Below are 15,877 nucleotides of genomic sequence, written 5' to 3' on the forward strand. Positions count from 1 at the left end.
ATTCATGTCAAACATGCGGTGAAATATTTATGCGGAAATGCGAAAAAATAAAAATAAATAAACAGAGCGATATTCAATATCCAATGAATGCTGAATGCGGATTTTTGTTTTTTATATTAGTAAGAATAAGAATTATGTATATAATACAATTACAATTTCATTTTTGGAAACAAATAATTAAAAAAAATAAAAGTAAACCTCACACTGAATTTTCTAATTCACATTTATTTAAACTTTATAATAACAAACAAGATTGTTATTATAATAGATGTTTAAAGATAAGATTTCCTACTAAAAATCCTTCCATGCGATTCTATTAATTAGAAATTCTGTTAAATGATTTTTTGGTTAAGTATAAATTCTGTAATATGAAAAATCGTTTATATGAAAATTCTGCAAAATAATAATTCGAACAAATAACATTCGGTTTAATGAAAATTATATCTAATGAAATTCTTTCAAAAGAAAATTGTAACAATTGATTTTTAGAACTTCTTCATGCGTCCCGTTTCATGTCAATCCGACGCTATATGGTCAGACAAACTATATTTTTTTAATAATAGATCGAAAAGGTAAAATAGTGAATTTTTTGAAAACGTGATTTAATTTTGAAAAATTTGGAAATTCAATTATCTTAGAACACTCAGAGCGGGTACCCCTTACTCTTTATAAATTTTGGACATTGAATAATACTCGAAAATAAGGTTAATTCATTAGTCTCACCTTGATACCGAGATGTTGCATTTTGACTCGGATCAAGGGGAACGACTCCAGGAACATGATAATCAGGTCTGCGGTAGTTAGGTGCACGTGTTTGGTAATCAGGAATTTGAGTTCTTTGCGGTCTAAATGGATAATTGGGTCTTGGAACAGTGGGTCTCTCTGGTGGTGGAATAATATAAGGACTGGAAACATTGTGGACTGGTCCCAAAGCAAAAAGGGTCACGGACCACGATGCTGGTCTCTCAATTCCATTGTAAGCCTGACACTCGTAGACCCCAAGGTTACTAATGGTAACTGATCTAATAAGGAGAGTATAGTCTGAATCCTGTTCATAGTCTTCTGAAGATAGAGGCAGCATGCGGTCTCCACGCCACCAAGTAACAAAGGGCCTCGGCCAACCCATTGCGTAGCAATAAAGGGTTGTCGGTGAATTAATCGTCACAGTGACAGATGCGGTTGGTTCACCAACAATGTCAGCGGAACGATTGTGTGGTTCTGGAGTTTGCAAGACAAACATGCGTATTGCATCAAATTAGAGATTAACAAGCCAAAACCTTAGTTTTAGTTTTCATTACATTATATTTTATTAATAAAAAGTTATATTCATTCTGTTACTATCATGATAAAAATACGTTCTTATTATTTTGTTAGTTATATTTCAAATGATAATCAACATTACTGTTAATAAATATTCCAAACCTTTTTTAAATTTAATGTGCAATACTTTTTGTTAAACCCATTACCAATTATATATTATTTAATTTTAGAGGATATTTTTGTATTTATAATTTATGACTTACCTGTTACTTGCAGTTGATATTCAATTCTAACTGGTGGTCCAAGACCGTTGTCAGCTGTACATATGTAGGTACCTCTGTCATAGGTGTACAGATTGATGATTTGCAAGGATCCATCGTTCAAAATTCGTCGTCTCTTTTCCGTTGCGTTTATCTAGAAATATAAGCAAATATAGTTTTTAATTTTTTTTATATTAAATAACGAAATGTAAAAATATTTTTTTTAATCATCTATTTTTTATCATACCAATTCAGTATCTTTTCGCCAGCTAATTGTTGGTTTAGGTAATCCAGTAGCTAAACACTTCATTGTCACAAAGAAGCCTTCTTCTCCTGAAACTTGAGGATCGTCTGGTTGTTGAATAGCAGCGGGTTCAGATCCGTAGGTTGGAGCGGTGACATTTACAATTGGAATAGGCGTGTATCGTTCTTCGGATGCCGGTTCCAAGCAAGAAGTGCCACAACCGTTATCACAACATTTCCAATCGTTTGCACAATCTGCATCGGTTGAACACTCTTGCTCACATCTAGTGCTATTGGATATAGAAGGACATCTGCCAGGTTTGACAGCTGGATAATGGATAAAAATGAATTAATTTCACCAAAAACAGTAAATTAAATAAATTTTTTCTATTTCAAAGTTTCAAAAATACAAAAGAATTTTTAAACAGGGTTGCCACAAAACATTTTTTACAATTTTTCCAAGTTCAAATCTTCTGAAATTAAATTTTAATTTTAAAAATCTTAACCCCTTGACAGTCCAGGGCCCATATGTGGCCAGAAAAAGTCGTGCCACCTTTGTGCAAGTGGCCATATATGGCCATCGCAAAAAAATAATACTAAATTTAATTTGATTCGCCTGAAATTTGTTACTCGGGGGTTTTTGGGGTCGCTGAATCCAAATTTGAAGTCAGATTTCAAAAAAACAAAATGGCGGACCCAAAATGGCGACCATGAAAACTTAAAATTTATCAGATTTACATGAAACTCGTTGCTCTGGGGTTTTCGGGGTCTCTGATTACGAATCTGAGGTCGGTTTTTCAAAATTCAAAATGGCGGATCCAATATGGCAACCCAATATGGCGGATAATTTAAAAATTAATGCGTTTTGACCACAAATTGTTACTCGGGGGTTTTCGTAGTCGCTGAATTCGAATTTGAGGTCAGTTTTTCAAAATTCAAAATGGCGGATCCAATATGGCGGACAAATTTTTAAAATTTTTTTTTTAAATTTGTCCGCCATATTGGATCCGCCATTTTGAATTTTGAAAAACTGACCTCAAATTCGAATTCAGCGACCACAAAAACCTTAAATATGAAGAAGTCATATTTTTTTGGAAACTTTTTTTTCGGACCGTTTTAGGCCCACCAGCGATTTTTAACTGGACTGCGAAGGGGTTAATAGGAACTATTCGAAAATTTAAGTATTAATATATGTTTATCTATAATTCTTCGTTAAATCAATAATTTTTAATAATTGTAATAGTTTTTCAAAAATTAAATTATTTAAAAAAATTTTAAGTCAAAAGTTTTCTAAAATTTAATTATTGTCTGAAATTTGTATAAAAAAATTTAGAAGCATGAATTTACAAAAAAATTTCAATTTAAAATTGCAATTATTTCTAAAAATATAACCTGTTAATCTTCAAAAATTTAATTAATTTAATAGATTATTAAAAAATTTTGTACGTATTTGTTTGCTAATAATGGTAAAAAAATGTGTCGATTTGTTGTTGGAAATAACATTATTAATAGCAAATCTAGGTTTATAGAATTTTTTCAACACATTTTTTTTAAATTTCCTGACATTTTTCTTACTTCCATGATTTTCCTAACTTGTGTGACAACGCTGTTAAACTTTATCATTATATTGAAATTTTATTTACCAGATCTACAAACTCCTCTATAAATTGTTTCAGCATTGAAATTATCAAAAATAATAGTGCACTTGGTTCCTTCTGGACAAGATTGAGAAGCACATGGGTCAACACATCGACAGCGTTCACAGTCTTGATCATTGACAAACGCTTCCTTGCCATAAGGACAGCGAATAAGTCTACATTCCTCTTTCGCTTCTTCACAAGGGTCCTTTGATTCTATTGGTCCGCCGACATCAATTTCATTTGCTAGATGAAAAATAGAAATGTTTTTCAATATTTTAGTCTTCATTAAATACACATAAAATCAAGAGTTCATAAAATTAAAACAAATTTTTCAAATTTATATTTTTTTAGAGGCAAATTTCAGCATTTTTTATATACAGCGTGCTAAAAAAATGAATAAAAAACATGTATCTGAAAAAACATAAAAAGTATAATAATTAAAAATAATAAAGAAAAATGTACCACATGAAGCAGGAAAGGCGAGGGGGAATTTACTCAGGTAGTCAAGTGTACACTCTTCCTGTAATACTTGTGTAATAACGTGTAAAAATGCGTTATTACGGTGCTGTAATAACGCAAAAAATCTGTAATATCTCTGTAATAATGTGTAATACTCTGTAATAACGTGTAATAACTTAGTAATAAGGGTAATATGAGGTGTAATACCGGTAGTCAAGTGTACACGTTTTTAACTAGTAAATTCCCCCTCGAGGAAAGGTAAATTTTGGATTTTGCGAAAAAATAAATATTGTAGCCATTTATCTGGAAAAAAATATTAAAAGTGAGTAACGGATCCGGAAACCGTCACTTACATCTAAAGCAAGTGGCAATACAGGATTCAAAAGTCTTGAAATTGTTACGATTGCCACCACAACCAGTGTAAATAAATGCTCTGCATGTTTGAAATTCCTCGTCATAATAGAATCGTTTATAATATCCAGCAGTGCAGTAACCGGTGTCAACTGGTTCTCTGCAGATTTCTAAGTACCAGAGAAACTCGTTCATTGCAGTCAACTTTAAAACTTTCTTTTAACTAATATTATAAACTATACAATTAAATTTTTTTGAAAAATTTCCAATCAACAAAACTTTGCTAATACAGTTTTCATTATTTTTCGAATAAGAATATTGTGGATTAATTCTGAAGTAGAATTAAAAATAATTTAACAATTATAAGTTTAGTTTCTTACCAAGATGAGAAACAGAAGTTTCGTTTCCACTGGATGTGGGTTCTTCATGATGAATGCATACCGATTCGCATTCGGGGATAGTACTAAATCGATTAGCATTACCATCACATCCACCGTAGACAAATTCGCGACAAGTTCGCGACGATCTATCGTAAAAGAATTTAGTAAACGCTCCTCGACAAGGACCAGGATCGACAGATAAATTGCAAATATCTGTAAAATTAATTTTACGATATCTTGAGGATCGTACTAATATTTTTCATTTGCCTCTTATACTCAAAGGAAGGCGAAAATAAAGAACTATAAAAACATGTAATGTAGATAAAATAGTAAAAAGAAATTCTCACCTTGTTTATGGAAAGTACCACAAAGACGTTCACATTGTTCTTGAGTTTGGAACCTGTTGGCATTTCCTTCACAGCCACCATAAATGAAGGCCTGGCAACTTCTAGCGTCAACGTTATAAAAATAGGCCGTGATTTGTTTGGTACAAGGACCAGCATCAACAGGAGCAACGCAAATTGCACTCGGTGATTCATAATCAGTGTGAGGTGTTGTATCTCGTTGAACTTCAACTTCCGGTTGTCTGACGCATCTTTCGCTACATGTTTCCATATCCTGGAAGCGGTTTTTGTTTCCTTGACAGCCACTGTAGTCGAATGGGAAGCAGCCATCGTATCTTCTATCGTAATAATATTGAGTGACAGATCCATTACAAGGACCAACGAGAACCGGCAATGTACATGGGTCTAAAAATTAAAATTCACAAATCAATTTTACAAAATTTTTCCAAAAATTGTATTTCACGATTTTTCATACCTTGAACTTCACCACATCTATATTCACATTCCTCGCGAGAATTGAAATTATTTCCATTGCTTCCACAACCGCCGTAACTGAAAGTTTTACACATTCCAATTCGAGAATCGTAGAACCATTTAACTTCATTGTCAGAACATGGTCCTCGCTCATCGGGTAAGAAGCAAAATTCTAAGGATACAATTGTGTTAGATCACCTACAAATTGAAATTATTTTCAAATGAGTTTCAATCTATTTTCACATACCGGTTCTAAATTCTTGAGCAGGAGGCGCTTTTGTATTGAAAGACGCTTCACATCTATTGATACAATCGCGTTCAGTCTGGAAATTGTTTTCGTTTCCTCCACAGCCACCATAATAGAACTGTCTACATTGTTGCTCATAGGAATCATAGAACCACCGTTGAGTGTAATTATGACAATCACCCATAACAGCAGGAAGTAAGCAGGAATCTTGTTCTAATTAATAAAAAAAATTTAATTATTTTAATGTGTGATAATAGTTTTCATTGTAAACTAAGAACAAACATTCACATACTAAGCTCTAGATTTTTGTTTTCAAAATTTTATTTTGAAAATATTTAGATAATGACACAATCTTACCGATCTTAGATGGACAAATGGACTCACATGCTTCTCTAGAGTCAAAGTTATTTTTATTACCACCGCATCCTGTGTAATAAAATGGCATGCAGCGATTTTCAGTTTGATCAGAGTACCACCGAGGAATCTTCTCTGTGCAGTTACCTTCAGTTCGAGGCAGCAAGCAAGAATCTGTTTCCAATTTTATGTTATCATGCAAAGTTAGTGTGAAAATATTTTTTTCTCAAATAGTTCTTGTTAATTGCTAAATTCACTGAATTTTAATAATGAGTTGTTGCGTTTATAAAATTAACAAGCACCAAAATCCTTTTAATTAATTCATGAAAGTAAATATTTAACAGTAGACCAACACCGAAGTTACAAAAGTACTATTTTGCTACAAACCATTATTTTAAAAATTGCATTCATGTTTTCAAAAAATATCATTCGGATTTTGAGAAACAACATTCATTTTAAAAAAAACATTCGCATTTCAAAACTGCTTTAGTTCATTTTTAAAAGTTAATTACTTTAAAAAAAACCTTATAATTAAATATAATAATAGAAAAAACTTACCTCGAGTACGTCCTGGATGAAGACATCTTTCTTGGCAGGAAATTTCGGTAAGGAAGTTGTTTTGATTTGATTTACATCCACCATATTGGAATTGTTCGCAAGTTTGTGCTTCTTTGTTGAAATAATATCTGGTGAAATTTCCAGCACAAGGACCAGTTTCCTTCTCCAGTTGACATGGATCTGAAACCCAGAAATATAAACATTAATTGTACTTTTTAAATGACACTTCTTTATAATATGTCAATTTACATACTTATAACGAATATGATAATAATTGTTTCTAATTTATAAATTACTTACCAACATCATCAGATTCGGAACAAAGACCCTCGCACTCCTCTCTCGTTTTAAAGTTGTTGGCATTTCCGAGACAACCACCGTAAATGAATTGTCCACATTGTTTTCTATCCACGTCATAATACCAAGTTGGGAAATATCCTTCGCAAGCTCCAGAGATTTTGGGTAAGTAACAAGCGTCTTAAAAAAATAATTTTTATTTAGTCTTCATATTCGCAGTTCGTTACTTTAATTAAAAAATGTATATCAACATACTTTTCCCTTTGGGTTGCACGCAGATTTCTTTACATTCCTCCTGAGACTTGAATCTATTCTCATTTCCCTCGCAACCACCATACCAGAATCTTGAGCATCCACCGTATTCCGTGTCATAGAACCACTTGACAGTAAAGTCTCGACAGGGACCTCTATCTCTTTCTAAACTACAAGCAGATCCCGGAATCGAGGGAACGCTAAGACAACCTTGGAAGTTATCACCTTGAGCTTCCTCTATTCCGTCAGGACAACAACCATATTTCGAAGCATCGCAAGCACAACCTGCAAAATTTGGACCCTTAGCTGGCGTTCTTCCATCGGAGCAACACTTGAATTCAGTGTTTTCACATCCACATCCTAGAAAAATAAAATTATACTCTTCATCATTGCTAGTAATCAGTAATGTGATGTCCCAAAATGTTAAGGCTTAAAAATTACTCTTTAGAAATTTTCTTAGGACAAGGGATGCAGAATGTCCTGATTAATTTTTAATTTTTTTGAATGTATGCAATAAATTGAAATACATGTATTTAATTTAAAGGAATAGTTAAAACATCTGAAATTGTTCTAAAATATACCTTGACTGTTAGGACCCTTAGCTACAGTAACTCCATCAGGACAACAGCCAAACTGATAAGTGTAGCAGGGACATCCCTCAAAGTTGGGTCCGTTTGCAGGAGTAAATCTATTTGGACAACAACTATGTTGTGTGTATTGACAACCGCATCCTTCATTGTGTGATCCACGTGCTGCAGTTACATTATCAGGACAACATCCGAATCTAGAATATTGGCATCCACAACCGTAAAAATCGGGACCTCGAGCTGGTGTGATATTATCAGGGCAACATTTAAAGGAAGATGAGAGACAACATCCATCACGGTTTGGTCCATGAGCTGAAGTTATTCCATCATCACAGCATCCATAAGTTGAATTTTCACATGACATATGGCATCCCTGATACCGTGGACCAAGAGCTAGACAATAAAAATATCCACATGTGAAAGGAACTAATTTTTTATATTTAACTTTGACATACGAAAAAAGTATACAATTCTATATTCATGTTATCTATAAATTTTTTTAAATTTGATTTTTTATTATATTATTTTTTGACATAATTTTAAAATTAAATTTAATATTTACTAAAATCAATACCTTGTTTGAATTAAAATTCTATATTGTTACGCATGTTAAAAAAATAATTTTAATAAGATTTTTTAAATGGATTCTCGAAATCTTCTTGATGCAGGGAAAGTGAATTGATTAATTAATCTGCTTCACTGAACTCTTTTTAAATAAGTTATTATTACCTGCTGTTACTCCATCAGGACAACAACTGAAGTAAGAAGCAGTGCAATTTGCAGTATTAATGATTCCACAACCTTTAAAGTTTTCTCCACTGGCCGTCTTTTCCCCATCTGGACAACAACCGTAGGTTGAATTAGCGCAGTCGCCTTCCATTGGTGTTGTTGTTTCAAATTCAGGTGTTTCTGATACTTCTTCTTCGCAGCCTGAATCAAATATTTAATTTCTTTATATCCGCACAACAATATTTGTTTATTAATAATGAAATTAAACTACCTTCACCGTCTGGTCCAGAAGCTACTTTAATTCCATCTGGACAACAGCCGTGTTTTGTAACATTACAGCATCCCAAATTATTCTTCCCACTTGCTGGAGTTTCTTTATCAGGACAACATCCAAATCTGTATCATAATAAAAATTGAAGTTAAAAATATTTTTTAAATGTCAGACAAGATAATTAAGACACTAACTCAGTTTCGTTGCAAGGTTTCTTGCAACCTTCGTAATCATTTCCTTCAGCTGGAGTAATTTCATCTTGACAACAACCAAAGAGTGTTTCATTACAGTGTTGATCTGGACATTCTTCGTTCTTTGGTCCTTTAGCTGCCGAAACACCATCCGGACAACAACCGTATTTAGTTTCAGCACACGTTTCAGGATTTGGACATCCTTTTCCGAAGGGACCTTCTGCAGGTGTGACTCCATCATAACAGCAACCAAATTCTGTTGTTTTACACGTCTTCTTCTTCTTTGGCTTACATTTCTTCATCTTGCCTTCTTTCTTCAATGCAGTTTGTACTGAACTAACGGTTGTCCAAAACTCTGAGACTGCAATCAATATTTTATGATTATATGCTGCAAATAATAGAAAGAGAGATAACTTTCAAATATTACCGTGAGTCTGCTCCGTTAAATCTGTATCTTCTTTTTCAGATGCAGTAGTTCCTTCAGTCATTCCACTCTCTGTTGTTAAACCACTCACTGTAGTCTCTCCAGAAATTGTTGATAAACCGGATTCGGTCGTCTGTCCAGATTCAGTTGTCAGGCCAGATTCTGTCGATAAATCTGATGCTGTTGTTACGCCAGAATCAGTTGTCAATCCTGATTCCGTGGTTAAGCCAGATTCCGTTGTTAAGCCTGATCCAGTTGTTAAGCCTGATCCAGTTGTTAAGCCAGATTCAGTTGTCATTCCCGATTCCGTTGTCAATCCTGATATACTCGTTAGTCCAGATTCCGTTGTTGCCCCAGATACTGTTGTCTCTCCAGATTCCGTTGTTGCACCAGACTCTGTTGTCGCTCCAGATTCTGTAGTTTGGCCACTAATTGATGTTTCTGAAACTGTAGTTTCTCCTGAACTTGAAGTGCTTTCGCTTGATGTCTCTAAAATCATGAACATTTATAAAATTGACATTGCAGTTAATTTTGTTAGTACATATAGTGAAATTATAATTAAAAAAGTACTAACCTTCACTTGAAGAACTAGATTCAGAAGTATTAGATTCTGAAGTACTCATTTCAGAGGAACTAGTTTCTTCTGAAACTGAACTGGAACTTGATGTTTCTGAGGTTGATATTGTAGAAGTAGGTTCTGTTGTTTCTGTTTCGGTAGATTCTGAAGAAGATGATACAGTACTTTCAGATAAATTAGTAGATGTTTCTGTTTGGGCTGAACTTTCAGAACTCGATATTTCAGTGTTATCAGAGGATGTAACTGAAGAATCAGTAGAAGAAGGCTCTAATGATGACTGTGTTGAAACTGTCACTGAAGCCTCCGTAGAAATTGCAATTGTTCCAGAAACAGATTCAGTGGATATGGCTACAAATACAAAGTGTAATAAAATAACCATATATTAATTTCCAGAAAGTTTAAAAATTATCTTACAAGATTACTTACAAGATTCGTCAGTAACTCCAGACTCTGTTGATACTTCAGAAACTTCTTTCGTTAATCCTTCAGAAACTCCTTCAGTGGATCCTGCAGTAACCGCAGATTCTGTTGTGCCAGAAACTGTTACTTTTGTATTTTCATCAGGTGAAGTACCGCTTCCCTCAAAGGTTGATCCAAATTTAGAAAAGCCTGTTTGCGTGAAGAGTGAAAGTTCATCTTCATCAGTACCACTGCCTTCTCCACTTCCAGATTCCGTAGAAATTTCAATATCTCCTCTACTGTAACCCGCGTCACTCATCATCATATCATCGAAAAATGAAACGGTCTTTCCACTGCTTTCAGTACTCATTGGCGAACTCAGAGGTGAGACTTCTGTCACTTCTCCTTCCTAGATAAAAGTTTAACAACACAGATAACTTTAGACAATTATATTTTTATTTTCTGAATAAAAGTTGTCAACTTACACTCGAGCCGAAGCTAGTCTTTATAGTGACATAATTTTCACCCTCCTCTTCTTCACCTTCTTCACATTCCTCTTCTTCACTCACATCAGGTGTAGTCTTTTCTTTATCAGGAGTCACTGATATCACTTCGTCTTGAAAATAAAAAATTTCATTCGGTAAGATATGATTAAGAAAATAAAAAATTTATGTTTTCATAAAATATAGGATTGACAAAGAATAATATTAAACTAGCGTACATAAATCTGAATAAATGTAGATAAATATGTTGCTTTTACCTTCTCCACATGGCTGTTCGTTACAACTTTCTTGACTGAACATTATCGTTTCTACGTCACAGTTACTTGAAGGTACTAACATACTATCTTTCATACAAATCACTTTGCGAGTCATATCTCCACCACCGCATGGTTTTGAACACTAAAATTTATGTAGAGAATATTTTTTTAAAATTACATTTACTTTGGATTTACTTTATGATTAAATAGACAAACATAAATTATTTAAAATAATAATTATTTACTATTAAATCATTGTTTCAAAAATTTAATTTTTGTTAAATATTGTTTATACCTTACTCCAAGGACCAGCGAACCATTCCCCTTTGCATTCTTCCGCTTCACCTGTGCAATTTCGTGTATCGTTATATTTCTTCTCAGCATCACATTTTTCTTCAGGTACTTTTTTAAGAGTATCTTCATTTTCAAATGTCGCACAAAACACTTGTCTGTTCTGTATTCCAGAACCACATTTAGCTGAACACTAAAATAATTGTTTGCACATTAATTTGTAACTTTGATATATTATTGATCTTTTATTAATACTTATAATTATATACTACTTAATGGTTAATTATATTATTACTACTTAAATTTACGATAATAATAATAATTTATTAATTTTATTTTATAATTTATTTTGGAGAATATATTTTTAAGAAATGCCCTTACGTCACTCCATTGAGACGTGACCCATTCATACTCGCACGTTTGTGCAGTTTCACAATCTCGTTTTAGTTCAGGCTTCTTTTCAATGTCGCAATTGTCATCAGGATAAATTGTACCTTCCTGAGTGGCACATTGTGTCGTTCTTGTTTCATGAGTTAATCCACATTTATCTGTGCACTAAAAATTTATTTACAAAACTTTTAATTGTTAATAAAGTTATAAAATTAAATTTATTAAAGTATAATAAAAATGTTCTTTTTAAAGATTTACAAAAGCTAAAAAGACTCACTCCGCTCCACTCGGATGTAATCCAATCAACTCCGGCACATGGTCTCAATTCGCAGGGCTTTTCTTTTTCAGGCATTTTTTCTGGACATGCTGAATCCTCTAACACATGAATTTTTCCATCCGTTTTTCGGTAACATGTCACTTTTCTCGACATTTTACCTTTTCCACACAAGTGATCACACTGCGAAGGATTAAAAATAACTAATTAAATTAAACAGATCTTAGTAAAAATATTATCAATCAAGTAGATTGAAATTAATTTTAAAAATAGAATAAAAAATATTTTAGTAAAAATATTATCAATCAAGGGGAGCGTGAATTTCCCATAATAATCATTAATTAAAAATTTCATTTTGAGGAATTTTATTAAATATAATTATTTCTTTATTTATTTATTTCTATACATTTAGACGAAATTTGTCTCCGAGCCTACTAACTCATTTATTTGTTGCAAATATATTTTATTTCAGCCGAAGAAAAATTTATTTCTGACAAACAAAATTTTTATTTACGCAGAATAAATAAGTTAGTAGACTCTGAGACAAATATACGTTTATTTAAATCAAATATATTTTATTTGGTTCAAATAAATCATTTCTCTGGGTGTACTAAACGCAAGGTTTAGATACCAAATTTTTAATTTACAGATTTTCTCTTTACCCAACTGTTTATTTGAAAAATTCTAATTTAACCAAATTTTAGTTCATTCGACATAATTTTAAATGATTCAAATTTTTAAACTAATGGAAAATCGGCGTTTTAAAAATTCGGATAAATGAAGATTCGATGAATTGAAAATTCGGGCATTTAAAATATAGAAACATTTAAAATTCTGTTGAATGAGAATTCTGCTAATTAATATTCGGCTAACTTAGAATTTTTTAAATAAAATGTTGGGCAAAGAGAAATTGTGTAAAATAAAAATTTGCAAACAAAAATTCAATACCTAAAAATGATGTTTAGTAAAAATTCGTTTAAAAAGATTTTGCCTCGTTTCTATTATCAATTTTGGAAATACTTGTGCTTTTCTTCGTATTTTTATTATTTTCTTTAAAACTAGCTTGTCAAAAAACACAAAATTAATAATTTATTAAAGCTGCTGACATGCTTAGTTTATATGTATTTTTTTAAGGGGTTAGTACCACATCTCAGTGACTTTTCTTAAATATTTTTTTTTTATTACAAAATTTATTTTATTTACTTTAAACTTTTTATACCTAAAAGAAGGGGTTTTAAACTATTGAAAAAAATTTTGATCCCTTATTTATTATGGATTATCTTGCTGTCGTGGCCGCTTGAAAATACCCCTACTTGTGATTGGCGGACACGATATCTCCAATTCAGGTCATCAAAAATTAAATTTTTGATATTTTCTTGAAAAGTAAGCTCGTCGCTATCGTCGGAACTACAATCCACTATTTTCGATGAAAAAAAAACAAAATGGCAGACTTTTTTCATTCTTGACCTTGTTTTTTCAACTTAAATTGTTTAAGAAAATGGTTAAATATTAATAAAAAATTATGATTCTAGTTCCGACGATAACGGTATATGTGTAGAATAAGCTATAAAAATTTGAGCTTAATCAGTGCAATAGTTTTTCTTTTATGACGTCCGCCATGTCAAAAAACGTTGTTTTGAGAAAAAGCGAATTTACGAAAACATGTCCTTTTTCAAGAAAATACCCCCTTACACGACAGGATACATTATATACATGTATATATGCTTTTATATACATATTTATATACATATATGTGTAATTTGATATATATTTATATTTATATAGGTATATATTTATAAAAGCATGCATTGTACTTGCGAAAAGTACGCTCAATGAGCACGTGAGTTTTACATTGTACTCCGTTTTTCAATATGTTATCGTAGTTACCAACCAAAATAATAGTTTCTATAGCATTTCTACATATTATATCTAGTACAAGAATATGAGGCATTTTACGTGTAATGTCCAAAGTTGAAAAATTGATTTCTTGAAAGAAAGTGAAACTTGGGGAAATTGTTGTCCTACCTGATAGTAAAATATCCCCAAAATTTTTTTTGACTTTTTCGAAATTTTGGGGGAAATAGAGGGGGGGTCAATTTTATCAGTTTAATTTTAATTTTTATTTGCGCGCCGACATAAAATCTTTGATATTTAATATCTCGAAAACAAAAAAAATTGGCATTCTGAAAATTTATATACAGATCGGAAAAAACCTCAGCTTTCGTTTGCAATTATTTATTTTAAAAAACGGACCGATTTTAGTGAAAATATCATGTTTAATTATAGACAATCAAGGTCAAAATTCAAAAATTAAAAAAAAAAAATTCACCATTTGAAAGAGGATGAAAAAACCTTCAAAAAACATACCTGACAAAATTTTTTTGATTGCATTTATAGACAGCAAAAATTCAAATAGTAGGCGTTGTCAAGGAAAACTGATAAAATTGACCCCCTCTATCTCCCCAAAAATTTCGAAAAAGTCAAAAAAATTTTTTGGGGATATTTTACTATCAGGTAGGACAACAATTTCCCCAAGTTTCACTTTTTTTCAAGAAATCAATTTTTCAACTTAGGACATTACACGTAAAATGCCTTATATGCAGTTTTTAAAAAATTGATTTTCTTGAAAAAGATGTGGTACTAACCCCTTAATTGAGAATTTTAAATAGTATTTTCTCATTTAGATCCAATTACTTGGTTTCTCTACAAGAGACCATGTTAAATTAATTTTATAACTTTTAAACTATGTAGTGAAAAATCCTCTAATTTGAAGAACTTCTTTATATATTATATTATATTTTTATAATAAAATATCCAAAAAAATCTAAATGTGAAAATTTTTAATTTGTATCCAATTCATCATTAAAGAAAAAAATGTTAGTGTAATTTAATGAAATATCGTCTATTGATAAAAGATCTTTTATAGTTGCCAGTTTAGTACTTGCTGCAATTCCATCGAAATAGTTTATAATCAAATAGATACAATCTTATGTACAATGTTTAACTCACTGGTTTCCATGGTCCCACATGCCATTGAGGGCAGTCAAGTTCCTTATTACATTCCTGCTTTGGTTCAGGCTTAGGAAGTTTGAGACACTGAGAATCATCGACGATTGAGGGGATCCCCCCTGCAACCACCTGCTCGCATTTAACTTGTCTAGTTTGCTCGCCACCCACACCACACGGCTTACTACAAGGACTCCATTCACCTGACACCCACTGGGGTGGGCAAGCCTCCTCATTGCAAGCTTTCGTATCTGTTGGCTCGAGAAGAGGATCACAAAGCTGTTCGTCTACCGGTTCCGAGTTCCTTCGACGAACACAATTTACTCGTCTTGACTGATATCCTATAATTCATTAAATGATATAATTACAATAAAAATTAATTAAAATTTCAAAAATATAACCTTGGTAAAAATTTTAGACTAATCTGAAATTAGTCCGAAACCATCCGGTTTTTGTCATCCAGACTTAGTCTGGAAAAATCCAAAATTTGCTCCGTTTGTGTAACTACTGAATCTGGAATTTATCAGGTCTAATCCGAAGTCAGTTTGATCAAACGTAACTCCTGAATGCAGATTCTAGATTTACTGATTAGACAGGCCGGATTTATTTCGTATTCAATATAATTAATTTTGCATTTATTAGTTGTGTATGCTCCGATTAATTTCCGATTAGACCGGATTAACTAGTTACACAAATAATACTAATTTCGGACTAATTCCGGATAATAGAAACCCGACTCTAAAGCGGACTGTTTCGGATTAATTCCACATTTCGAAATATTAACCAAAGTAGTGACAATTGGTCAGAAGGCAACATGTCTTTTACGCCGACAGTAAACAGTTCTTATTGAACTTGAGAC

The 15,877-nt window shown here is 32.2% G+C and overlaps 1 protein-coding gene across 4 annotated transcripts in view; it reads right to left on the reverse strand.

Moving 5' to 3' along the window:
• LOC127282090 (papilin) overlaps window positions 1-15,877 on the reverse strand; it is a 132,760-nt gene that overhangs the window by 6,893 nt on the left and 109,990 nt on the right. Inside the window, exons 11-36 of one of the 4 annotated variants that reach the window (XM_051306169.1) lie at window positions 15,022-15,359; window positions 12,016-12,195; window positions 11,730-11,903; window positions 11,353-11,541; window positions 11,058-11,199; window positions 10,783-10,913; window positions 10,325-10,706; window positions 9,896-10,246; window positions 9,325-9,810; window positions 8,901-9,258; window positions 8,707-8,831; window positions 8,436-8,636; window positions 7,701-8,099; window positions 7,123-7,479; window positions 6,871-7,047; window positions 6,571-6,750; window positions 6,016-6,186; window positions 5,659-5,871; window positions 5,413-5,583; window positions 4,941-5,342; window positions 4,594-4,806; window positions 4,216-4,383; window positions 3,407-3,646; window positions 1,768-2,090; window positions 1,524-1,674; window positions 724-1,218 (exon numbers count right to left, since the gene is read on the reverse strand). In XM_051306169.1, coding sequence (XP_051162126.1) covers window positions 724-1,218; window positions 1,524-1,674; window positions 1,768-2,090; window positions 3,407-3,646; window positions 4,216-4,383; window positions 4,594-4,806; window positions 4,941-5,342; window positions 5,413-5,583; window positions 5,659-5,871; window positions 6,016-6,186; window positions 6,571-6,750; window positions 6,871-7,047; window positions 7,123-7,479; window positions 7,701-8,099; window positions 8,436-8,636; window positions 8,707-8,831; window positions 8,901-9,258; window positions 9,325-9,810; window positions 9,896-10,246; window positions 10,325-10,706; window positions 10,783-10,913; window positions 11,058-11,199; window positions 11,353-11,541; window positions 11,730-11,903; window positions 12,016-12,195; window positions 15,022-15,359 — 6,717 coding nt within the window. The remainder of the gene's footprint in view (window positions 1-723; window positions 1,219-1,523; window positions 1,675-1,767; window positions 2,091-3,406; window positions 3,647-4,215; window positions 4,384-4,593; window positions 4,807-4,940; window positions 5,343-5,412; window positions 5,584-5,658; window positions 5,872-6,015; window positions 6,187-6,570; window positions 6,751-6,870; window positions 7,048-7,122; window positions 7,480-7,700; window positions 8,100-8,435; window positions 8,637-8,706; window positions 8,832-8,900; window positions 9,259-9,324; window positions 9,811-9,895; window positions 10,247-10,324; window positions 10,707-10,782; window positions 10,914-11,057; window positions 11,200-11,352; window positions 11,542-11,729; window positions 11,904-12,015; window positions 12,196-15,021; window positions 15,360-15,877) is intronic. The other 3 variants (XM_051306172.1, XM_051306171.1, XM_051306170.1) reach the window with 3 other exon arrangements.

The sequence above is a fragment of the Leptopilina boulardi genome, unplaced genomic scaffold, assembly GCF_019393585.1.
Source record: "Leptopilina boulardi isolate dan_hultmark-lab unplaced genomic scaffold, ZJU_Lbou_2.1 LbouV2_280, whole genome shotgun sequence".
In the NCBI taxonomy this organism is placed as follows: Eukaryota; Metazoa; Arthropoda; class Insecta; order Hymenoptera; family Figitidae; genus Leptopilina; species Leptopilina boulardi.